Source organism: Meles meles, chromosome 19, assembly GCF_922984935.1.
Source record: "Meles meles chromosome 19, mMelMel3.1 paternal haplotype, whole genome shotgun sequence".
NCBI lineage: Eukaryota > Metazoa > Chordata > Mammalia > Carnivora > Mustelidae > Meles > Meles meles.
Window position 1 is genome coordinate 13,126,262 of NC_060084.1, and position 26,283 is coordinate 13,152,544.

At 39.3% G+C, this 26,283-nt stretch overlaps 1 protein-coding gene across 1 annotated transcript in view; it reads right to left on the minus strand.

The window, feature by feature from the left end:
• The window catches only part of HYDIN (HYDIN axonemal central pair apparatus protein), a 301,936-nt gene that overhangs the window by 212,223 nt on the left and 63,430 nt on the right, over positions 1–26,283 (minus strand). The window contains exons 9-10 of the mRNA XM_045986716.1: positions 19,513–19,612; positions 3,537–3,655 (exon numbers count right to left, since the gene is read on the minus strand). Of these exons, the coding sequence (XP_045842672.1) occupies positions 3,537–3,655; positions 19,513–19,612 (219 nt within the window). The remainder of the gene's footprint in view (positions 1–3,536; positions 3,656–19,512; positions 19,613–26,283) is intronic.

The window sequence follows — 26,283 nt, forward strand, 5'->3', positions numbered from 1 at the left end:
AATTAATAGCCATCCCTGCCCTTGAACAAGAAAGGAACCCCAGTGGAGTGTAACTGCAGAACCCAGAGTCCAAATGTTCAGGGAGTGAGTGGGTAGGGAGGAAATAGTGGTTGATTATTTGAGATTCCTGTTTGGAGAGGACTAAGGGTGAGAGGAGCGAGAGTGGGGGCGGCAAAGTTGTGGCGAGTATGGCGGAGGAGACCCAGGATATTTATACTAAACGGGATAATGCATGCTCAGTCCCTGGTCCACATGTTTACTGGAGAAAGAGACGGGGGCTGGTTAACCAAGGGAGTGGGGTCTGGGTCGATGTGGGGTGTCCACCAGCTCAGCTTGCCTGCTGAGAAGCAAAGAAGGAGGAATCAAGAGCATGTGTAAAACAGGGTCAGGGGCCTTCACAGAAGAAATCCACCACTTCTTCCCAGAGAAGAAGGATGATGCGCCAAAAGAGATCTATAACTAATTGCTGCTTGATATTTTATTCATCTTTTTACGTTCATTTTCCATCTCCTCACTCAGTTTTAAATTTCCCTGGTCACAGAATTCATGCTTCACCCTTCATTTCTTTTAAGCAAACCATGTAGAAAGTGTTTATGGCCAGGGACTCAGAAGCCAAATTACCTGGGCTCAAATCCCAGCTCTACCATTGACTTCCTAGCTGCGTGACCTTGGGAAACCTGCTTTGTTTCTCTGTGCCCCAGGTTTTCCATCTGCAAAGTTTAAGTACCATCAACTTCTCAGATTGCTGTGAAGATGAAACTAATTTATGTAATTCTTAGACGAGGATGCCTCCCAAAGTGTGCTCATCAACACCAGCGATCACTATCTCTATTCTCAGCACCACACAGAAAAGGTATGAAATTTGCCTGTGCTTAAGAAGGGACTGCAACATGTTATTGGGAACTTCAAGGCAACTCAAAGGTATTAGTGGGAATTCAAAGGGAACTCCATTCAAAGGGAATTGTTTTTCCCTCTATGGAGATGCACAGATTGCGTTTTAATTTTTTTTTTGGTTTACTTGGATTTTGTCTAAGGCATCCAGTCTTCCAACTTCGAGAACATGCATGTCATTCCTCTCCCCCTGGGAAAGGAGCATCTTCATGTGTACGAAGAATCCAGCAAGGCATTTGGGATGAAATTCTGAGACCTTTTGATTACCTTACCTTTGCAGTGCAACACCTTGGGGAGGAGAAAATTTATAGTAGAGCTGCACCTTGTTTTCCTTCTAATTACACTGGGGAAGAGGGTACACTCTTGGAGCTGTGGTTTACTTTTTACGTGTTTGCTAAGCTCAGCAATGACTAAGGGCAATAGGTAGTTATTCAAATTCGTCTCAAGTAGGTAACATAATAAATGGAAAGAGAGATGCAATTAGGCATCAGCACTAAATACGCAGAGAGTGCAAAATATTCCTGTTGGAAGCACCTTACCATGTCCTTCTCTGCCAACGCGCAGCCCTCCAAACTGTCCGATCTGATGCAGCACCTCATCTAACACTTACTTAGCTGCCTGTGATTTACTTTACTGGTCAAATCTAGGAGGGTGAGAAGTGGTGGCCTCAAATGCCCTTCGGTTAAATTTGTAAGAAATTATTATTATGCTCGGGGAAAACTTATCCATTTTGCATCAGAACTAAAGGTCCTTTTCTGATGTGGCATCCACAAGACACAGTCTGTGAGATGTAAGGGAAATTCACACTGGATAAATTATGGACGGAATGTGAATTTCATAAGAAGCGATGCATATATGTTTTTCCTCCCAAAGTGACCCTTTTTTCAAAATGCAAAAGAAAATGCAACAGAGCAGCTGTGCCATTTTTCAGGACATGATAGTCATGAGACCGCGTTCTTCATTTAAATCGTGCTCCATGGATCTTCCATCTCATTACGACATTCACATCTCTATTTACCTTCCACGCTGTCCCCTTTAAGCCACAGCTACTTTAGTGGATGTGGGGATAAATGACACAGCGGGAAGCTCGCAGCCGCAGCCAGGCATTTGCCTCCCCTGCCAAGGTTAGGCTGGGCTGAGAGCTGAGCTGGCTGCAGGCTGGAAGCAAAAAACCTTCTCTTCCCAGGATACAGGGCCTTAGTAACCCAGTGCTCGTTCACATTTACTAGCTGAATGACTTTCCCGAGTTACCTAACAGACATGGGAGGGTCAGGGTTGCCCTTCACTGAAGCCACTTCCTCTCTCTCCTGTGCGCCCAACGAGACTGCCTTTCCCAGATACTCATGCAGCGATGCACAGCTGATGGGACGCGAACAGATCCGCGTGTGCCACCGATAGGGCCAGCTGCTAAGAGGGATCTTCCCGATATCTCTCTCTGTGCTCTTTCCCCTCCCACCCGCATGACACATGTGAGTCTGCAATCTTGCAGGCCACATGGGGCAGGGGGAGGCGGTGGAAAAGCTACGGGCAGGAAGGAGCCTGGGGCCAGACGCTCCGCTGGCAGAGGGCTGTCAGCTGACAGGTGACCTTGCCTGAGACTTTACGTAAGCAGGGAAATAGGCTTGTCACGTCTCAGAGAGTATGGGTCTTTGTATTTGTTACAGAATCTAGCATTACCTTAACTGGCAAAACTTCTCTAAGTGCCAGGGAACTGTCATTGCCCCTACCCCCTAGGGTTTAGTGAGGGCCAAGCCAACTACTGAACGTCAAAGTACTGGTATTGCGCTCAGCGTACATGAAGGATGATGTTGCTGATGGTATGAACCACTCTCTGCCTCTTCTTGTTCATTGTAGAGCAGGGACAATAAAATAAAACCCACCTTTCACACTTTTGTAAGGACTGGAAGCTAAACACACGTAGACAGACGTGCACACACGAGGAAGCATGGAACCTGACACCTATTTGTCTCTCATTAAGTAACTGCTTTCATTACTACCTTTAGAGAAATATAAACATTTAAATTTTAGGAATCAATGGTTACAATTTGATTTAAAAAAAAAAAAGTACCCAAGATACAAACTCAGTGGTGAAGTGACAGTGAAGTAACTTTGATTCTGAACAACCCGTGAGTACGTCTTGTAAAAGGATCATTTTCTAGCTAATTGGAAAGACAAAGCAGGGAAGTTTCTAAAAGAAAGTTCCAGAAAGTACAATGACTGGTTTTTAATCATGGATTGGAGACTAGTGCATTCAGAGAAAACACTGAAGTGTGAAAACAGCTAGCCTCATTAGGACTTTCTGGAAAATGTGAACATTTCTCTCTTCTCTGGTCTGTAGGATTTATGTTGTCGAGAACAACATAAAAGGATGGGAGAAGATTATGATTTTCCCCTTTGCAATCCACAAGATGATGAGGATAAATCCACTTAAAGTATGACTTCATTGCCTTGAGGAAATGTAGAGGGGAGACCTTAAACACGGCTAGGGAGACAAGGAAGAGCCAGATCATTCCAGAGTCCAAGAACGAGTAATGGCAAATGGGTGGGATGGTGCACATTTTCTATCAATGTACACATACACAAAATAAAGTAAACCTAAAAAGCTAAGTACTGTTTGAGTCTCAATGAACAATTTTAGTGCTTACCTCATAACAATGTACAGATCCAATGAAAACTTTTCCAATGTCTAGCATTTCAAAGTTGAAGTGAATCTTTGGTCCCATTCCTTCCCCTCTGATTCGGAGGGGCAGACGGATCTCCCGGCCTATAAAAACAATTCAGACTTTATTACCCTGAAGGATGCTTCATTACCCCCAAATTATGCACAACGTGTTGCCAATGTAAGCAATCAGCAGTACTGCACTGGACCCAGGGAACTCCAATTTAACCAATGCCGAGGATTTAGCTTATCTTTCGGAAACAAGAACACCGGTAGTTTCTTATCTTTAGGGAGCAGATTATATTCTAATTTAGGCTGATATTTTAGCAGGAAAAAAAAAACAATTAAAAAAATTTAACCCAGTCTTAATGGTATTCTTAAGTTTCTTATTTAAAAAAAAAAGTAATTTCTCTAAATTAGAGAAGGGTGACATCTGACTGATGCTTCTTAAAAAATGAGAGTCACCTTAGGGCTCCAAAGGACATTGTTCTCACTGATTTCCCTAGATTTAGGAAAACCAGAGTATTAAGGGATCTGGGTCTAGGAGTCTTACCTGACCCTTATTTTGCAGACTTTCTTTCAGTAGAGGTAATAGGATCCACTAAACAATATCCATGATTGCACATCCACAGTGGACCCAGGGCGGACAGAAAGCACAACTTTAAAGTATTGATTGGTTTTGTTTCCTTTTATAAAATGGGCATTTCTTCATTTGATAATACATGGTCTTTATAAAAACATTATAAAGAAAGTGGAAAATTCTCACATAGTTCCACTACCCAAAGATCACTATTAGTATTTTGGTGCCTATCCTTCCATACCTAATCAAATTTAATACTAAAACACAACATGAAATTATATTTAAATAGTAAATACTATATTAAGTTTAATATAAATGAGAGCATATGCTTATATTATTTTTTTAACCTGCTTTTTTTTTTTACTTGAAAACATACCTGCAACATTTTTACATACCATCACCTGAAGATGAGGTAAGTATTTTTAACCAGTCCCTCTTGTTGAAGCCATTTAAATGGCTTCCAACTTTTCTTTTCTTTTTTCTTTTAAGATTTTATTTACGTATTTGAGAGAGAGACAGAGAGAGCCAATGGGGGGAGGGACAGAGGGAGAAAGCCTTCCAACTTTTCACTCAACAAATTACAATATAATTAATAACCTTGAATGCATTTATGAACAATTTTCCTACATTTTCTTTAAGCACTTTGAAGATATTCTATTGTTTCTTGTCTTCCACTGTCTCTGTTGAGAAGTCAGCTTATTGTCTTACTGCTCATTGGAGGTAATATGTCTTTTCCTCTGACTGCATTAAGATTTCCTTTTTGGTTTTAGTTTTCAGCAGTTTTACTATGATGTTCTCAGGTGTGGTTTGCATGTATCCTTCCTGGGCTTTGTAGCGCTTCTTGAATCTGTAGATGAATGCCACTCATCAGTTTTTGGAAAATGTTCAGTCATTATGTCTTCAAATGTTGCCTAAGCTCCATTTTCCCACTTCTTTCCATCCAGATAGATAAACTTTTGCTACATCCTATTCAGCTCTGATGCCCTTTTCTATATTTTGTCTCTGTATGCTTCAGTATGGGCATTTTCTTTAGAATTATTTAATTTCCAGTTTATAAAATTTATCTCTGGCTGTACCTAATGGTCTATTCAATTCTATTAAGTTCTTAATTTGTCATTATAACTTTTCAGTTCCAGACTTCCCATTAGATTTTTTCGAGTTTCCAGGCCTCTGCTCAATCATTTTTAAAAAAGAACATTGAAAATCTTTTTGACATAAAAAAAAAAATCTGCCAAATAGTTCTATTTTCTGGCTCTCTATGGCATTTCTATTGTTTATCTTGGTGTTCTATCAGACTGTGTTGTCTCCTGATATGCGTGGTTATTTTTGACTGAGTGCTGGTCAGTGTATATAATGATGGAGCGGTCGTTTGAAATCTTGAAAAGATATTATCTTCCTCTAGCTTCTGGCTGGTGACTGGGGGCATTAGAATTTCCTAATCTTACCACTCTCAGCTAAGATTCTGGCAGAGAATTAAGCCCTGTACCAAGTCATTTGAGTGACTAGCTTCTCAATTTTTCCAAGAAGGGTATATAGCTAGTACTATCTATCCTAGATATAAAGGAGATGTTAATTCCTCATACACAACTGATGCCTTAGAACATTAGAGATCATCTCCTGGAATCCTAGTGAAGAAGAACTGTTGTAATCAAATTGATAACTGAAAAAGAAACCAAAGCTGAGCTTCAGGCATTGTGAGGATCAGTACATTTCCAGTCCTCACCTCCCTCGGTCCCATCCTGAAGTTTAGGAGGTTACTAGAGCCCTTTCTCTTTGGGCATCCTGTGAAATCCTACATTTCTTCCCTAACTCTACTTAACTTCATCTTCTCTGTGGTATCTACCAAAAAGGTGGTATTGCTGAGGATAAAGTGACCCCCACAATCTGATTGTCTTGGTTTCCTTCTTCTCTTGGATCTCAGCCCTATAATTCTCACTGTTCTTGTAGTTCTCTTTTGCCTTCAAAAAAGACTTTGAAAATATTTTGCCTTGCTCTTCTAGTTGTTTTTAGAGGGAGATGGGGAGGGGAGAGAGAATCCAAATTGTCTAGCCCACCATTAATGGAAATAGAATCGCCAGAACAAAGAGATGCACATTTAACATTTTGGAAAGCTATGGCCATATTGCCCTCCAGAATGGGTGTAGGAATTTGTACACAAACACCAACAGTATTTAAAGATTTCTATCTCTCCATACCCTCCCTGACAGTGGGGATATTGCCATTTTTGAAAGTCTTTGATAATTTGATAGGTTATCCTTAAATTTACCCCATTTAAAGTTCTTTAAGCAAAAATAATATATTTGCTCTGTGTGTAACATTTTGAACACTAAAAAGACTCTGATGCTTGGTTGGATGTAATGTTTAGTATGAGAGCAAATGCGCTTTCAACAACCAAATAGTATTTCTAACTTACATTATCATCAATATAGTGCCTTGTGTCACTTTGTGTTCTAGTCTTTTGTTGCTACTTAACTAATGCTCTCTCTCTATGCCTGTCTTTTTACTCAGGAGTTAACTGTCTCTGTGTCCCCTCTAGTGCATGGCAACATAGTGATCATTAGGCAAGTATTACTTTGATTATAAGAAACAAGAGCAATCTTAGCAATACTTGGGACAGCTGATTCATTCAAAGAGTTCCCCCAATCCATCTGATCCCTGGAAAACAGGTCCTTCTCTGAAGATCAGGTGTTTGTGTTGACAATTCTCTAAAATATAAGTAAAATATTCAGAGAACCTCATCAACTTCCTCCATTATTTTAGAGTTCTAATCTACTGGCAATGATTTGTAATCTTTGGTCAAGAGAAAAGTATTTTGACAGGGATCCAACTTTCAGAATGGCAAAGAAAGAGAATTGCACATATATTGTGGAATAAACAGCCAGACTATTTATAACTGTCAGGCTTAAAGCTTTCCCCATCTGTTACCCTGACTGCTTTCCTTAATAATAATAACAAAAAAAGGAGTTGTGTTATAATAAAGCAGTGAGCCAGTGTTTCTTTGGGAATTATTAATTACTTCAAAGGAGATTGTCTTATTTGTAGCTAGCCAGAACAGAACGGGAGTACAAGTGATAACCAGCCTTGCTTTTGCAAGAGTTAGTCTAAATTTTAAGGTTGTATTACAAATGCTACTTTCCTGCAAGATTTATGAAGCAGGGATTTGTCTTGTCTTAGCAAAAGACAGTAAGAGGGACAAACCTGAAGGAACTAGTAAGCTCTAATGACAGAGTCTTTGTTAGAAGAGCCAAATATTACAATGTTTTTTAAAATAGGGAAGTTTCCCATCTCTGGTTACAGTGTCTTGGTTTCACACAAGCAGCAGAGAGATGTACTGCAGAACCCCCTTCAACAGCCCTGAAGTCCCTGAATGCAAAAGATCACACTGCATTAAATTCCAGGAAATGTAACTAGGAGTTCTCAGAAATTTGCCAGCTATCTCAGATGTCCAATATTATACTTGAGCTCCATTCCTGTGCAGCAAGACAAGAAAGAAGAGGGGGGAGAGTATAACTAGGAAGAACAAGCTGCCATTATTCACATATTTGGGGACTGTCTACCTGGAAAATCCTTAAGAATCTATAAACAATTTTTAAAAATTAATAAGATAGAGTTACCAAGTAACTCTATCTTATTAATGGTAACCAAGTCAATGGTGGTAACCAAGTCAATATTCAAAAGTCAACTGCATTTCTACATACAGCAACAATCAAAATTAATTTTCAAGACACGATTTATAATAGCAACAAAAATATAAAGTACCTCAAATAAATCTAACAATATATACTTAAAATCTTCATGGGGAAAATCATAAAACTTTATTGAGGGGCACCTGGGTGGCTCAGTGAGTTAAGCCTCTGCCTTTGGCTCAGGCCATGAACTCAGGGTCCTGGGATCAAGCCCCGCATTGGGCTCTCTGCTCAGCGGGAGCCTGCTTCCCCCTCTCTCTCTCTGCCTGCCTCTTTGCCTACTTGTGATCTCTCTCTCTGTCAAATAAATAAATAAAATCTTTAAAAAAAAAACTTTACTGAAATATATTAACAAAGATCTAAATAATGGAGAGCTATGATATGTTCTTGAAAAGGAAGACTCAATGTCATAAAATTGTCAATTTTCCTCCAATGGATCTATATCTGCAATTTCAATGCTCTGTTAAAACAAAATGCTGGCAGGCAGAATTTGGTGGAATTTAACAGGATGATCATAAAATTTAGATGTAAAATCAAAGGGCCAATAAAAGCAAGACATTCTTTAAAAGGAAAAAATGAGAACGACTTGCTCCTTGATATATTAAGATCTATTATAAAGCTATTGTCATTAAGATAATGTGGTATTGGGGCAAAATGTGCAAAATGACTAAGGAAACAACACAGAACTCAGAATAAATGTACACATCTATATGAATTTACTTTATGACAGAGCAGGGGCTGAACATCAACACAGGAAGACAGACTAGATTATACAGAGCCAAAACATCTGGGCATCCACATGGCACATTTGGTAGACTGAATAATGGCCTCCAAAGATGGTCAGTGTCCTAATTCCTGTAAATATTACCTTATATGGCAAAAGAGTGAATATTACCTTATATGGCAAAATATGTGATTAAGTTAAGAATTCTGAAATGGGGAGATTATCCAAGATTACCTTCATTACTGCAGCCTAAAAACTGTCTTGAAATCAGGTAGTAGTAGCCTTCCAGTTTTATTCTTGTCCAAAATTGTTTTCGCTATTCTAGACTCTTTGCATTTCTACATGAATTTGAGAATCAGCTTCCCAATACACACACACACACACACACACACACACACACACACAAACACCAGCTAGAATTTCTGTTTGGATTGCACTGAATCTATAGATAAACATGAGGAAGATATAACATCTTAATGATACTGAATTCACTCACTTTTTAATAAGATATAGTTCTCCATTTATACAGTATATATATATATAAAGTATATATATATTTATATACACTTTAATTTCTCTCAGCAATGTTTTGTGATTTTCTGTATATAGATCTTATACATCTCTTGTCAAATTTATCTTTCAGTATTTAGGATTTTTTAATGCTATTATAAGTGATATTGCTTTTTTAAATGTCAATTTCCCATTATTCAATGTACAGAAACACAATTGATTCTCTCTATATAGATCTTGTATCCTGTAACCTTGCCACACAGTTTTTGGCCTTCATTTAAGACAGATATTCTCGAACACAATTTCCACAGATTTTGATTCAATAAAACATAGATGAAACCCAAGAATCTCCATTGTTAATGATCAGCCAGAGTAAGTCTATGCAGATTCTCTGGGGATGTTTCCTCAAGAAACATGAACATTGTTAACTATGTTAACTTCTGAAACATGGCAGAGTAAGATTCAGTCCAATCCTCCATTTCAAATTTTAAAAAAGCTTTATTAAAAATATGACAAATATGTATTTTTTTAAAGATTTTTTATTTATTTATTTGACAGAGAGAGATCACAAGTAGATAGAGAGGCAGGCAGAGAGAGAGAGGGAAGCAGGCTCCCTGCTGAGCAGAGAGCCCGACGCGGGACTCGATCCCAGGACCCCGGGATCATGACCTGAGCCGAAGGCAGCAGCTTAACCCACTGAGCCACCCAGGTGCCCCGACAAATATGTATTTTTAATACTTATCTGAGCTCAAAGGGAAGAAAGGAAAATACCAGGTGACAGAAATGAGAAAAGAATTTGGAGATCTGTAAAGTTCATAAAGGTCTTATGGTCTAGTGGTTTCAGTTTTAACACCCTCACAAAAACAGGTCATTTGGCCTTGCTCCTCCATAGGAATAAGGACCTGAACTTAGATCCTTGCATAAATACAGGACCTTGGAAAGGATACCTTTTTCTGGAAAGGAAACAAGAAGAAAAATTCTATCTATTGGTCTAGGGAAGCAGTTATGAAAATTGTCATCTACCTAGATCTCTCAATAGTGGACAGAGGTTCCTATGAGAAATTAAAGTCTCAAGTACAGATATGAAATCCAAATTTACCCTAGATAATAGGTAAAAGAATCAGAAGCTGAGGAAATAATAGTTGAAGGATCCTGAAAAATGCTATGAAAGAATACTTCCATGAACCAATAGCCATGCTTTCTTCATCTGTTTGGGCTTCTCTAACAAAAATACCAGAGACTGGGTGGCTTAAACAACAAACATTTATTTTTCACAGTTCTGGAAGCTGGAAATTCCAAGATCAAGGTGGCAGCAGATTCAGTGTCTGGTGAGAGCCATCTTTTCACACTGTCCTCACATGGAGGAAGGAGTGAGGGAGTACTCAGGGGTCTCCTTTATAAGGACACTAATCCCAATCATGAGGGCTCTGCCCTCGCCACCGAATCACCCTCCAAAGGTCCCACGTCCAAAAAAACATCACACGGAGGATGAAGTTTCAACATACGCATTTTGGGAGAACACAAATATTCAGTCCATAACGTGTGCTAAAGATGGACTTATAATGCAAACATTTCAAGCTATCTGATGAAACAACCCGGTAAGAGGAAAGTATTTACTATAAACATGCAAATCAGTACCCCAAGAGTTGGGAGATAATAGAAAACTCATAAAGAAACTGTAACACTGCATTCTTAAAATCTTTCAAGAGGGAAATAAAGAAAAAGAAACCATCATGAAGGAGAAAAAAATGAAAGTATTAAAATGATATAGAACTTCTAAAACTGAAAAACCAAGTTGATGGAATTAAAAACTGAACAGATAAATACCAAAGAGTAGAAAATGCTCAAGAATTAGTCAACTGAGAGGAACCTCTTAGAAAAATACTCACGATATATCAAAGAGAAACAAAGAAATAAAAAATGTAATGAAGAGGTTAGAAGACATAGTGATTCCATGGGCAAGACATATATCCGAAAGAGTTTCCAGAAGAAGAAACCTGAGATTACAAGAGAAAAAAATATTGAAGAGATAATTACTGAGAAATTCCAGGAGTGGTGAAAGATGCTTAGACTGAGGAAGCAGACCAAGAACCTAAGTAGGATAAACAAAGGCAAATCCAATGCAATGAAACTGTAGAATACCAAAGGATGAAGTAATTCTGGGTATCAGTCTGACACAGGAGACGGGTCACTTAAAGAAACAACAATCAGACTGCAGCAGATTTCCCGCATCAACAGTCTAGTCTGTTGTCTAAGCTACAAGCAAGCAGCCTTATGGAGAGGCCGTGGATAGGGGATCCAGGGAGGCAGAACTTGGTGAGGTCCCTGCCAACATCCACAATTAACTGCTAGACATGCAGGTGGGTGAGCTGTAAAATGATACCAGCCTTCAGCTTCTGGCCTGTCCAGCTGTCCCCAGGTAGAGCAAGGAGGAGCTGTCCTTGCGGAATCCCGACCAAACTACAGATCGGTGAGCAAAAGAAATGGCTGCTGGTTATGTTAAGCCACTAAATTTAGGGTGGTTTGTTACTCAACAAAAGATGAACAAAGTAGCTTAAATAAATTAGGGTTCTTATTTTGCTCACATACCAAGGACATTGGGAAATGAGGCTTGAGGGGAGGGGAGGGCTTAGGGGATTAGGGCATGCTGCTGTTGCTGCTGATGCATAAGGATGAAAAGAATGAATATTGATTCAATAGCTTCTTTCTTTTCATGTTCCAGAACCACCCAATTGTACTTATTATAGATTTTAAATAAGTTTTAACATATGGTGGGGCCAGTCCTCCCACATTATTCTTGTTTTTCTGAATTTTCTAAGCAATTCTAGTTCATTTATTTCCTCCATAAGAACTTTGGAATCAACCTAATTTGAAAAAAAAGAAAAAAAAATGTTGATGTTACCATTGGGATCACATTATATTTACAAGAAGAACTGACCTATTTATGATGTTGACTTTTCCTGACCAAAAAAGCATCAACAGACCTTTCCATTTGTTCAAGTTTTCCTAAATCTGGGTATGCATATACAGACGCTTAGATATTATTCCTTGTGTTCTTTATTTTTGAAATATTTGATAACTGAACATCTGACTTAAAGCAAATAGTGTAGTTGATCAAGAAGATAATTTCTTATCCATAGGATCAAGACACCTTATATTATGATGAGGTGGCAGTCTGATGAGTTTTGAGAAAGAAACCCTACACATATGTAGAGCATTACTTAATTATCACTCTGAAAACTCAAAAATGTTTTCAACATTTCTCTCTCCTAAGTGTCCATTCTTTAGTTCAGTTAGGATAATGATCAAAAGCTCTAAATTGTGCTAACAATTCAGATTCTACTTCTGACAGGACGAAAATGGACACTCCAGTTTCATTTTAATTGGGTCCTGAAAGGAAGCAGGTACATCTGGCATCCTTTCCACCATGCTGCTTTGTCACATTTGACTCTGAAGCACCCACTAACGATGTTATCTAGCAATATATTTCACAGTTTAAATCAGTAAGTGTTGCTTCCTTTGAAGTTCCCATATGGTGATCCAAACCAAATATGTGCGGTTTCCCGTTGATTTTTTTTTTTAAAGGTAATCTTCATGATTAGATTAGGAATTTCCACATTATATTGGAAAGTCAAGACAGATTGGAAGTAGTTTCAAGCCACAGCTTGTGGACCATCAGCAAGTCTTTATATCTAACATAGTTTAACTACTTCTAAGAAAATTTGAAAATTTCAATGAAGAAAAAATTTCAGTTTCAGGTGAGCTGGAAAGATTAAAGCGATGTTATATTACCTGGGTTCAGATATAAGCAGGTCCCTCCCTCGCTTAGAGCATTTCCGTGTTTCCCGACTACAGTCAGGAGCAATTCCAAGGTTCTTAGTCCAGCAGTCAAGGGCAGCCCTCCCTGAGCTACTGACTCCTCAATCCTCCAGCCCCATCTCCTGCCCCCACCTCTCCCAGCCCAGTCTCTGTCTCTCCCACAGCCACATGCTAAGAATTTGCAATTCTTTGCCATTTCATGCTCTTGCCATATACTTGCACAAAGGGTTCCCAGGCCCACATCCTTTTTTTATTGGACTAATGAACACGTCAAAGGGTCACTTTGACTGGGGACCCTTCTCTGAAAACCCCAGACCGAGCTGTGTGCCTCGTACACTCTCCTATTACACACTCATTCCCTGGATAGCACTGCAATGTAAGTGTTGGTTTACTTGTCATTTTCTTCCCTCATTGCTACTCTTACTGAGGACAAGGCATCTGGTTTTGTACATCTTTGTACTCATGATCCCTAGATATAAAAGCTTGCAAAAGGAAAAAAAAAAGTTGCAGCTGGAGATGTGGGTTACATTTCATGTATGTCAAGAGGCTTCCTTCAAGACCAATGACAAGGGCCTTCCCGACTACTTCCTGTCTGTATATTTCTGGGATAAAATACTACACAACAATGAAAGTGAAATACAACCAGGGCTACAAGCAACAACCTGGATGAGACATGCAGACTGATTCCAACTGTGTATGTTTCCAAAACATGCAGTACCAAATTGCATTATTTATGTGCACATACTTTGAGGTAAAAACTATAAATGGAAGCAATGAAATAATGACCATCAAGGACAGAATGGTGATTATCCCAGAGGGAGGTCAGAGTGAGGGGAGTGTCCCTGGGAAGGACACACAGGGGGCTTCTTGGAACTGGAAATATTCTATTCTGGATCTTGGTAGCAGCTACATAATATTTGTCTTGTAATGACAATACATATGTAATGTATTATTAGTTCCCTGTTGCTGCTGAGACAGATCATCATGAACAAAGGATTCCTATATGATCATGAAAGAGAATGATTCTTTTTCTCTAGTGTTAATGGAATAATCTGAAATATTTAAAAATATTTTTAAAATATTTCAAAATATATTTTGAATATAAAAATATTCAGATTATTAATATTTTAAAAAATTAATGCATAAGTTTATTATCTTAAAAAATATAGGTGAGCCTGGCGATGGGTATTAAGGAGGGCACAGGTTGCATGGAGCACTGGGTGTTACACACAAACAATGAATCATGGAACGCTGCATCAAAAACTAATGATGTACTATGTGGTGACTAATGTAACACAATAAAAAATAGAGAGAAGGGGTCAGAAATCTAAGTTGGGTCTCCCTGGACTAAAATCCAAGTGTGGTCAGAGCTGCGTTTCCTTCAGGAGGCTCCAGGGGAAAATCCATTTTCTTGCCTTTTCCAGCTTTTCTCCAGCCTTTGGCCCTTTATCTTTAAAGCCAGAATGGTTGAGCCTTTCTCGGATCACATCACTGTGACACTGAGACTGGTAACACTGCCTCGCTCTTTGACATTTAAGGACCCTTGTGATTATCTACTGAGCCACTCACATAATACAGATTAATCTCCCTATGTTAAGGTCAGCTTATTAGTAACCTAAATTCCACGTTCTGCCCTAATTTCCCTTTGTCAGGTAATGTAACACAAACACAGCAACATATTCGTTGGTTCTGGGGATTAGGCACAGGCATCTTGGGGAAGCTGTTACTCTACCCACCACAGTATATTTCATGCACATTTGTGGAGCTATGTCCTATTTCTTAGTGACGATGGTTAAAAATTAAACTACAGTATGTAAATACAAAGGATTCCTATATGATCATGAAAGAGAATGACTCTTTTTCTTTAGTGTTAATGGAATAATCTGAAATATTTAAAAAGCAGTGTAAGAATCACTGTGTAAAGTATGCTATCGTTTATGTAATAAAGGCACGAGGGGGAAGCATAGCTGTACGTATTTGCTTCTATATGCTCAAAGTCCGTTAAAAAACAAAAGCAAAGCAAAACGAAACAAGGGAAAGGGCTTTTTCTATCTGCCTAAGAAGCATTTCTTAGTGACCTAAAACCAGGAGGTTTTTACCAGCTCTTTGAAGATAATACTAAGGAATCATCACCAGCCCTTGAAAAGACACAGAATTACATGGAATTTACAAGGAAGATAATATGGAATTACAATGTAAACAAAACCCTTTTCTGGCAATCATGTCTTTTAATAAACCACTAACAAAATAAAGGAGAATGTCATGCAGATGGAAAATTATACTATTCAGTTTATCCAGGATGTGAATTCTGTGGCAGAATTCAGAATTGCAAACACAACAATAGATGAATACAACTCGTTATGTAATGTTTGGGAACCTCCTGGAGAGCAGCCAACCCTCTGGAACATGGCCAAGCACGACATCCCGGGGGAGTCAGAGCTGGGAGGGAGGTCCCACCACCTGTGGCATGGGGGACACTGGAGCATTTCCAGCCTCTGTCTGAACACTGCTGTACCAGCATTTCCTCCAGACCCGTTAAGAAGTCTGGGACAAAGGATGCTGGTTTGAAGTGTGGAAACAGATTTATGTCAATCCTGAAACTCCTAGTCAATCTTGCATTCACTCTGGGGCCATCCTAAGAATCTTGCATTCATGGGCAAGGGAAAGACCAGATCAAATTAGGATTCATTCATTCATTTTTTTCATGTAATTGCTCATCCATTTAATCAATGTTTACTGAGGGGCTTTATCTTCCCAGTGCTAACAGCATTAGACACAGAGTATAATTTCAATATATACATTTTTTAAACCAGAAAAATCATACTATTCTGCTTAGACATAAACACATAGGCAGTGAACTTACACATGAAAACAAACAAAAATAACTATCATAAAAAGCAAAGTGGTGGCTACTTCCAGGGAAGATGAGGGAAACATCGTCAGGAAGGGACACAATACTTGGGGGAGGAGGAGGGCAGCACAGTCTTGACTAAGGCAGCCAGCCCATCCTTCTGCATTGTTCTTACACTGCTTGGCCCCTTGATACCCAGAGAAAAGTGACTATGTAGATGCGGACTAAAAACATGCGAGGTAGAGTAGAATGGTGGGATTTTTGTACTTGAAGCCACTAATGATCATGCACTCTTGCTGCTCTCTCTCACCACTTAAAATTTTGTCATCAAAATAGCCACCACAGCTGTAAATCCTGGGAGACCTACATGTTAGGAGGGGTAAGAAGCACTAACTACTCTGAAAATTGAACCTGTTTTCTCATTCTTATACACAAAGGACAATCATGGACCAGAAAGCACTGGAAGTATCCCTATGACTGCATGGTATTTTCTACCTGAATTTTCTAACAAATAAATATTTCTCTTGGCACCCTTATTTAATAGCATTAAATGGCATTTAATGTCATATATTACTCATGTCTGATTAAAATCTGGTTCTTTGAGAACAGATGATCCATCCTGTAGGTCTAATATCAGGCTGTTAAGAGTTTCAGAAGAATAAAATGAAAAATAATGGCGGAAAGTACATTAAAAAAAATAATACAATTTCCCAGAACTGAAGTAATACATGAGGAAGCAGACTCTAATGGCCCACAGCAAGCTGAGGAGGATAAATTGTAAAACTTGCTCTTGGATATGGCTTCATGGCATTTCAGACCTCAAGTACAAAAAGAAAACTCTAGAAAACACTGAGACAGAAATAACAGGCCAACTACCAAGGAATGCAAATTAGGTGACTTCAGACTTCTGGACTTATACCATAAAGTTGGCACAATATCTTCAACCTTCTGAGGAGAGATTACTTTGAACCTAGAAATATCAGCCAAGCCATCAAGTGAATATGGAGGGTGAATGAGACATTAACAGGCATTCAAGGATCAAAGTTTCCCTCCTATAGACCCTTTCTGAGGAAGCTACTTTAGCAAAGTGAGAGTAAAAAGTTATAATGGAACACACATAGAAACTTTAACAATTCCTGAGTAACAAATGTGTAGGAGGTGGTCGATCTGATTTAGAATGAGAAGCTGGTAGGCTCTGAGAAAGATGTCTTCAAGGAAAAGAAGAGCACACATTCTACAATTAGACAAGAGTGAAGAAATGAAAAATTAGAAATATAGGTCAGGGCGGGGGGAACCCAAAGCCTGCACGGAAGAGTCAATTTAATGATGGAGTAAGCTAAAATGGAGCATAATGGTGAAAACTTATGGACAACGAAGAAAGAGAAACTACTTGACACAGACAGACCTTAGGGGAGTTCTTTGAGCAGTTACATCCGCCAACAGAGGTCAGAACATTCAACCGATGGAGGGCAAAATGTAATCCTGGAATAAATTAAGCCCTTCAGTGTATAATATTCATGTAGACAAAACAGAGAACTTAAATATGGTTACCAACAATTCTAATATGAAAGTAAAACAAGTGACAGAAGGTAAGAGGGAGAAACAGGGTGGAATGGCAGAGGGCAGGTTGGGGTCCCAATATTCTTACACGTCAAGAAATGCTGTAGAGTTGATGGAACAAAAATATAGTTTTAAGTATATTATTTAAGACTATAAATAAAACTCATAAAATAAAATATAATAAAAATAACTGGGTTGCCAGGGGCTGAGATGGGGGAATGGGACTGCATGCAAAGTGGCATGAGGAAACGTTATGGTATGATGGAGATATTCTGAGTCTTTATTTTGGTGCTAGTTACATGACTGTTTAGGTTTGTCAAAGTTTACAGGACTGTACACCAAAATAGGGTGAATTTCATTGCATGTAAATTATAACTCAATAAGGCCAGCAAGGGGGACAATGAGATATGTGAACTAAATTCTCGTCTTTCATAGTGGGGACTCACATGTAGTATCTGAAGTTGATAAATCAACAAACAGCAATCAATTTAAGCATAGAACTAGCAAGGAAAATTACCCCTTCAAGAAACAGCTAGAAGTGCTTCTTAAAAGTAACACTGGAGAAATAGACTACTAGATAACTTTTTAATCTTGCTATCTAATTGTTTTACATATTTATCAGCACCAGCCTTTAAAAAAAGAATTCCAAGACATTTTTTAAAAACAGAAAAGTTTCCAGAGTAGTACAAAGAACTTCCATACACCCTTTACCCAATAATCTGCTTTATAGCAAAGATCCAGCCCACGCTCATGTGTTACACCCAGATGTTGTGTCTCTTGAGTCTCCCTCAATCTAGGATAGTTCTTCGGTCTTTTCTTGACTTTCGTGAGCTTGATGTCTTTGAGGATTACAGGCTGGTAATTTTGTTCTGTTCTTCAATCTTGGTTAGTCTAATGTTTCCCACAATTAGACCCATATTAGATATTTTGGCCCTAATCATTGAAGAGATGCTATGGTCTGATGGTATCCTAGTGAGTTGTCCATGAGATTGACCTGCCATATTACTGCTGGTCTTAACTAAAATGACATTTCCCAGACTTCTTCATTGTAAAGTTAGATTTCTTCCCGTGATAGTTAATAAGCATTTTAAGGTAGGATATTTTGAGGGCCATTAAATCTTAAGAATGTTTTTTTACCTGCACTGATTATTACCATGATTGCCAAACAGTAAATTTTTATTTAGTGGATTCATAGATTCCTATTTGTTCAGTGGATTATAATCTATTAGTATCATTATTTTCTTGATTCTTCACTTGTTCCAAATTTGGTCAGTGGGAGTCCCTTTGCTGGTTTCCGTATCATTTTGACATGTCCCTGTCATTCTTTGAGCATTTCCTTAGTTTCCAATATGAAAAGGTGTTCAAGGTTCATCTTGTTCTTTCCCTGCCTTAGTCCTGGAAAAAGTCCCTCTTAGAAGAGATTGGGATTCAGAAACCAAGCTTTGGGTATGAGGCGTTCTCATTGCTACTAGGATCTCAAAGCTGCCAGGACCTCTCAGTGTTCATAGGTAGGAAATATACATAAACATATACCCACATTTACATATACATTCTATATCTGTGCATAGCAACCATGGGTTCATAGCGATAACTCCAATTCTATTCCAATACCAAAGACTCATCTTAGCCTTTCTCATATATATGGTATATATATATATCTTTCTGCCTCCTCCAAGAGAGAAAAATAATTCTGGCTCTTGTTATCTTCATTACTTTTTTGTTTAACTCTTCTCTCTGTATCCAATCTTCTGAAGCTACCAAGTTGCCACTCTCCTTGTACCTCCCCCATGCTGATTCTGGCCACTGCCAGGCTGCCTTTCCATCCTCCTTGGCATGCATTATTTTGATTCAAAGCTCAAAAAGGAAAAATTAAATAGCCAAATATTATAAAAAGAACAAAAGATAAAATTCTGAAAATTTGGGTCAAGTAATATTGCTACTGCTCTAAAAATCAAGAGGAAACCCAGATCCATGGTTATCCATCCGCCCTTGCCCTGACCACACAACTGTTATAATGTACTTCAAAGTCTGCAAAGTCTGATCTATTCTAGAATAAAATGAGAAGTGCGTAACTTGACTCTATTATTCTTCTATTGATATCAAAGCACTTCCTATAGTCTGAACACACACACACACACACACACACACACACACACACACAGAGGCACCCCACTTGATACTCTGGGCATTGGTTTTGCCACATAGAGTTTGCCACATAGAGAAAGTCTTTACCTGAAATGTCACAGTAAACTGTCTGTTGGTAGAGCCTGGCTTCCAGAGGATTAAAGTACACAGTGATTTCAACTGATGAGTTAGGCCAGACATCACCTTCCTGAAAACCATGAAAAGAATCATTAAAAAACAATGTGATGAAGAGGCACCCAGATGGCTGAGTCAGTTCAGCATCTGACTCTTGATTTCAGCTTAGGCGATGATCTCAGTGTCCTGAGATCCAGCCTCACATAAGGATCCATGCACAGCCCAGACTCTGCTTGAGATTCTCTCCCTTCCCCCTCTCTCTGCGCCTCCCCACTGCTCGCACACTCTCTAAGTAAATAAAATCTTTAAAAACAAAAACAAACCAAACAAACCCCCAATGTGATGAAGAAAAGACACTGCTTTTTAAGTGTTGCTCCTATGTTATAACCTCAAGAAACTTGAAGGAAATATTTTTACAACACATTAAAGAAAGTACTATTTTACCCAACAGATAGTAAATTTATGCTACTTGCTAAGAGGTGGTACAATTTGGAAATGAGCTTCAAAGGTAATTTCAGTGAGTTCATGAATATATAATTACTAAAGGAAGCTTGGATATTTAGAACATTTTCAATATTTGTGCATTCAATGGACATTCATTGTATGTCAATAGATGACCAGCACTACGTTGCAGAGATAAAGACGGGTGTGGTCTGAGATTGCATGGAACCCACATCTTGGAGGAATAAATGTGCATACAAATACTGTGTAATATACCTGGGACATGCTGCGCCTTATATATATGCATACAAGGTCCAGATGGGCTAACTTACTCTTGAGGTGACAACATAATGAAATACTGTAATTCTGTGCAAACATAACAATGGTCCAAGGCAAAACAATGACTAGGTCAAACACTGATTCTTTTTTTTTTTTTAGTTTTTAATTTTTTAATTAACATATAATGTATTATTAGCCCCAGGGGCACAGGTCTGTGAATTGCCAGGTTTACACACTTCACAGCACTCACCATAGCACATACCCTCCCCATTGTCCATTACCCCACCACCCTCTCCCTACCCCTCTCCCCCCAGCAGCCCTCAGTTTGTTTTGTGAGATTAAGAGTCTCTTACGGTCAAACACTGATTCTAATCCAGTGTGATAGTTCTTGTTTTAATGCAAACCACTCAAAAGTCATAATAAAGAAACCTAGTTTTGAAATTATAATATACAACAGGCCACATACAGAAATTCCCTTGAAGTATCTCTTGAAAAATATTGTTGTATTGACCATGTAACCCAAGGCCTCTTCATGAACTTGTCAGGGCTATAAAAGGAGATGTAGTCCTACCTGCCTCAAAGGGTTTCCCACCCAAGGTCTGACAAGGTCATGCAGGTCACATGCTTTGCCCCAGGCTCGGTACTTAGTAAGAGCTCAAAAAATGTTTACTATAACTGATATTATTTTTATGCCACCTGGAAAGAATAAGATGAAAGTATTGAAAAATAGGGGGAGGAAAAAGCGTGTATTTTTTCAATGATTTTTGTAAATAGATCAAATTAGGCATAAGTATTATGGACATTGGGGAGGGTATGTGCTATGGTGAGTGCTGTGAAGTGTGTAAACCTGGCGATTCACAGACCTGTACCCCTGGGGCTAATAATGTTAATAAAAAAATTTAAAAAATTAAATTAGGCATAAGTGATAATCACATCCAAAGATCTTTAAATGATCCCACCAACTAAACAGAAAAATAAGAAAAGACAACCTGGTAAATAATTAGGCTCCAGTTTCAGAAAATCCCCAATACATATTCTATTTACTCCAGTCTGGCTGAAATGAACATAGTGCTGGAGTAAAGATTCGAGCAGAGAACAAAATGGTTTAAAATGCAGACATCAAACAGGAGGGTGGAAATAGCAAACTAGAACCCACTAGGGTTTGTTTATGAAAGTAACAGACTGATTAGTGTACTTCCCAGGCAGTGTCCCCTGACTTCACAATGACAAAGGGCACAGAAGCAGCAGTGAGGACCATGAGCATCCCGTGGGTCCTGGGAGCTCTTACAGCCCAGATCAGCTCATGAGGATGAGGCCCCATGAACACAGGGACTACTCTGTTCCCGGCCCTAAACCACTGGTGGCTCATAGTTCTCGACATATTATCCAATCAGTCATATGCCAATCAGCATACACAGTTTGCACACTGTGTACTTACTAACAGATGCCTATTCAACTTTGCAACCTATTTCTGCCACTTTCTCCTCAACTGGAACCCCAAGTTCGTGCAAATTTAGAGCTGAAAGGAGCCTCTGAGAGCCTGTGGGGAAGAGGGAAGCCCTAAGCATTTTCACTTTTTGAGGCGTTGCTCTGAAACGTTGAAACAAGTACCTGCTCCCTTCTGATAAATGGAAAATACTAGCCCTTTAATGATTTGTGGGGGTTCCAATGACATGGAGCATTAGGAACACCCATGGCTAGACTGGGCAAAGAGGCCAGGCAGAAGAGGTGACTCATCTATTCCCAGGTCCATCAGTGGGCATTCCATCTCCGAACAGCTGAAGACCCGGGCTTCCTCCTGAGAGACAAATGTATTCCCCTGGTGGGTTTAACACTGCGTTGTTTGGGGGTATAGAATGGACACAACTGCCCTGTTTCTATCCAAATTGACTGACCAAAGGAGCTACCCTGGATCCGAGAAAACCTATGCCAGAAGAGTCTCACCAGGACAGGAGGAAGTGGCCCTTAAGGATACACCAGAAATCAGATAAGCTCAGTACCTGCGAGAAAATTCAAGCATTTTATGGCTTGGGGTGAGCCAGACCACTTTCAAAAACATTATCCCAGCAAGAGAACCCAAAGCCCATATGCATACAAAAAGGCAACACACTTAAGTTCTATCCCGGAAGCATTCCTGGAACACCCCATCATCACAGAAGTCTGATTACCAGAACCGGTAGGTTGGAAAATGGTGGGAAGGCACAATCCATGGGTGACCAGAAACCCCCCAGAGGAGGGAGTGCTGGTGCTTGGATGTGATCCGTAAGAGGATCATCTGATATGGAGGCTCCCGGGGTTGAGAAGCACTTCTGCTTGGTGAGGGAGTCTGAGTCCAGAGGGTTCAGCCTGAGTGAATGGGACTGTGGGCTTAGCGCTGTCTTATCCTGGGCGGCAGGGGTTTCACCAGGCCTGGGACAGCTGTGAGTAACTTGCAGGTTTTACTGAGGCCTGGGAGGAAATTCAAGGACAAATCCGATTCTAAAGCCCTCTTGAGGGGACAACATAATGGGCTTGTCGCAGGTCATGTGCATTAAGAGGACTACGTGTATCTATAAAGACAGAAGCGCGGTCATTCAGTTGCCTTGCACAGAGGGATGTTTGCAATATTAGGTCATTTGAAGGAGTTAAGAACATGTAGAAGGACACTTATTTTTCAGTTGGGATTAAAATAAAAGTGAAATAACTTCTATTTCTTTATGGCAAAAACTCAACATAGCACTTTCTAGCAAATCAGAGAAAATAAACCTCAGGAACAGGCGATCAGCCTAAACTGACCCCACTTTTTACTTATAGAGCTCTGAAACGTTTCACATCACTTCTCCAACCCTCCTGAAATTAAGTCTCTGAAAAGAATGTTCCCTTTGCTATTGTTCAGTTCTAAAATCTCTTTCTGAAAAGGAAAACATTCAGAATTTCTCCTGGCTGCTCTTCCATAATATCCTTTCTTCCTGGTCCTCGGAAAGCAGCCTCATGGCACAGAACCCCTGCTGCTCTGTGTTCCTTCCGTGCATGACCCCTCTCCCGTCAGTCTATTCTCCCGCTCCAAATGAAAGACTGAGTATCTAGGATATGATCTGTGAGTGACTATTATGTTGTTTCTTGAAGACAATTGTCAAAATGGCCTCCAGTTATGTTATATTTTCCTTTTTGGTCTTAATGTTTTGTTTTTTCCCTCAGATTCATAGCTACATTTCACTTACTGATCAAGTGGTCTTCTAGAAGGAATCAACTTTGAACTGAATTGAATTCAAATTGAACACTGAATTTGAATCAAGTTTTCAGGTCTAAAGTGAACTCTCATATTGCAGCTTTTACTCAAATATTAAATATCTCTGGAAATGGAACTTCATCTTTCCATCTAGAATAACTACAACCAACCAAGTGACTTGACGGATTCAGTTCCAAGATTTTCTGTAAGACGTCTATGGACACACTGCCACTAGTTCATCACCGGTGATGGATACCTTCATGAGAAAAGTGTCCTTTTACAAGACAGGAAATAATGTGTGTTGGAGAGGATGTGGAGAAAGGGGAACTCTCTTACACTGTTGGGGGGAATGCAAGTTGGTGCCGCCACTTTGGAGAACAGTGTGGAGATTCCTCAAGAAATTAAGAATAGAGCTTCCCTATGACCCTGCAATTGCACTGCTGGGTATTTACCCCAAAGATACAGATGTAGTGAGAAGAAGAGCCATCTGTACCCCAATGTTTATTGCAGCAATGGCCACGGTCGCCAAGCTGTGGAAAGAACCAAGATGCCCTTCAGCGGATGAATGGATAAGGAAGATGTGGTCCATATACACAATGGAGTATTATGCCTCCATCAGAAAGGATGAATACCCAACTTTTGTAGCAACATGGATGAGACTGGAAGAGATTATGCTGAGCGAAATAAGTCAAGCAGAGAGAGTCAAGTATCATATGGTCTCACTTATTTGTGGAGCATAAAAAAGAACACGGTGGACATGGGGAGATGGAGAGGAGAGGGAGTTGAGGGAAACTAGAAGGGGAGATGAACCATGAGAGACTATGGACTCTGAAAAACAACCAGAGGGTTTTGAAGGGGCGGGGGGGGGGGGGAGTGGGAGGTTGAGGAACCAGGTGGTGGGTAATAGGGAGGGCACGTACTGCATGGAGCACTGGATGTGGTGCAAAAACAATGAACACTGTTACGCTGAAAATATACAAATAAAAAAAAAAGAAAAGTGTCCTTTTAAAATTATCTACTTAAAAACTTACATTGACAATGACTAAAGTGGTTCTTTTAAAAATCTCCCATGAAAATCCTTAAATAAAAAGGAAAATACCTTAAAAATCACCTTCCTTCCCACCTATCACTCATCTCCCCTCCTCCTTCCTTCCTTCAGCCCTCACTGCCTCTCTTCCAATGAAGGATTATTTTTGCAAATTTTGCAAAATCAGAACCCAACTGTAAGAACAGAGTTACAAATACACTTAATCCACTTGGTTTATCTGGAAAATAGTTTACATGATGACTTAATGTCTACATTTGTCAATTTAATTAGTTGCATTTTAACCCCCAACTTAAAGTTTGATCTCAATGTTTGCCACTCTAATGTTACATTTTCCAATCATACTCCCTAATCTGATGAGACTGAATCACATCTAACTCTAAATCGTAATATCAGCAACCATTAACCGAGAGCTCGTGTTCCCAGCACTGTGGTAAGTACTGATGTACAATATCCACCTCAAACTTTACAATCTTGTTAAATATTATCTCCATTTTAAAGATGAGACAACAAAACAGAGGTTAAGTATCTCACCTAAGACCACACCAACCTAAGTGGGAGAACTGGGATTTTATAATATATTTTTCTTTAATTTCCTGAACCCCTTGTAATTATAATAAAAGATCGGGCCTCACCTTTCTCACATCATAAAAAAAAAAATGCCAGAAGAAATCTAAAAACATTACAACTAATAACCAGGCTTAGATGAGGCCAGGAGGACCTGGTGAACAAAGTAGGAGGCACTGTATGCTCCTATGTGCAGGTACATTGGAAGGTGACTCACAGGAGGCTCCTTTGGACGACACACAGTCAACATTCATGCATTGGAGCTCTTCAGAAATGTATTGGAAGGTCCTTATAAAGCTATCCTGGTTGGGTCAAGGTGCAGTCAGTTCAGAACAAGGTCAGTGAAAATTGATTTCAAGAGCAGCTGTGTAATGTGTGATGAATTTCATCATGTTCCACCAAATGGAAAATGGAAAAATTCCTGACTATGTAAACAAATATCTTTAGCTGTGTTATCATATTAAAGGAAAAAAATGTAAAATTTCTCTTGGGAAATAAAAATAACTTCTCAATTAAATTCCTATCAATTAAAAAGAGAAGCACTGATGAGAAATTATAATGTTTCACCATCTACAATTGTTCTAGAATCTTCCAGATCAGTAAGAGAAATCATGGCTCCCTTTATCACCACTTAGGGCAAGAAGTTGTCTCAAAGAGACATAAGGAAAAAAATGGAAGCTAACACATTGAAGATAAACTACCTTAATTATCATTGAGAGAAAAGACTGAGTTGGCACATGGTATTCAAGGAGACTTTTCTACTCCATTGTAATTCCTGGGGCAAGACACTGTGATTTTAGTAAAGTTTTGATCTCAAAATAATGACCAGTAAACTTTCTAAGAGAGGGGTCTAAGCTCTGGCCAGAGCAAGTCTCACTAAAGTTGTGTTCTGTCTTCAGTGAGATACCCCAACCCCCACGCAATGAAAATTCCACTGGGGTTTTCTAGGAGCCCAGGCAGTTAGTTGTGTGTGATGTTCATGCCCTTCTGTAGAGGGACAAGATTCGTGTCTCTTTCAACAGTGAAGGCCGTTAACTTATTTCATGACCTACAAAGGCTCTCCAGTACAACAGAGGACGTACCAGCACAACTGGAAAAGGTTTGCCTGAGTGCAAGGACCAGAGAGGACAAAGAATCATAAAGGGAGGCTGAAGGATGGAAAATCATACTGACAGAAGAGCTGTGACTTGTCAAGGACAGTTTG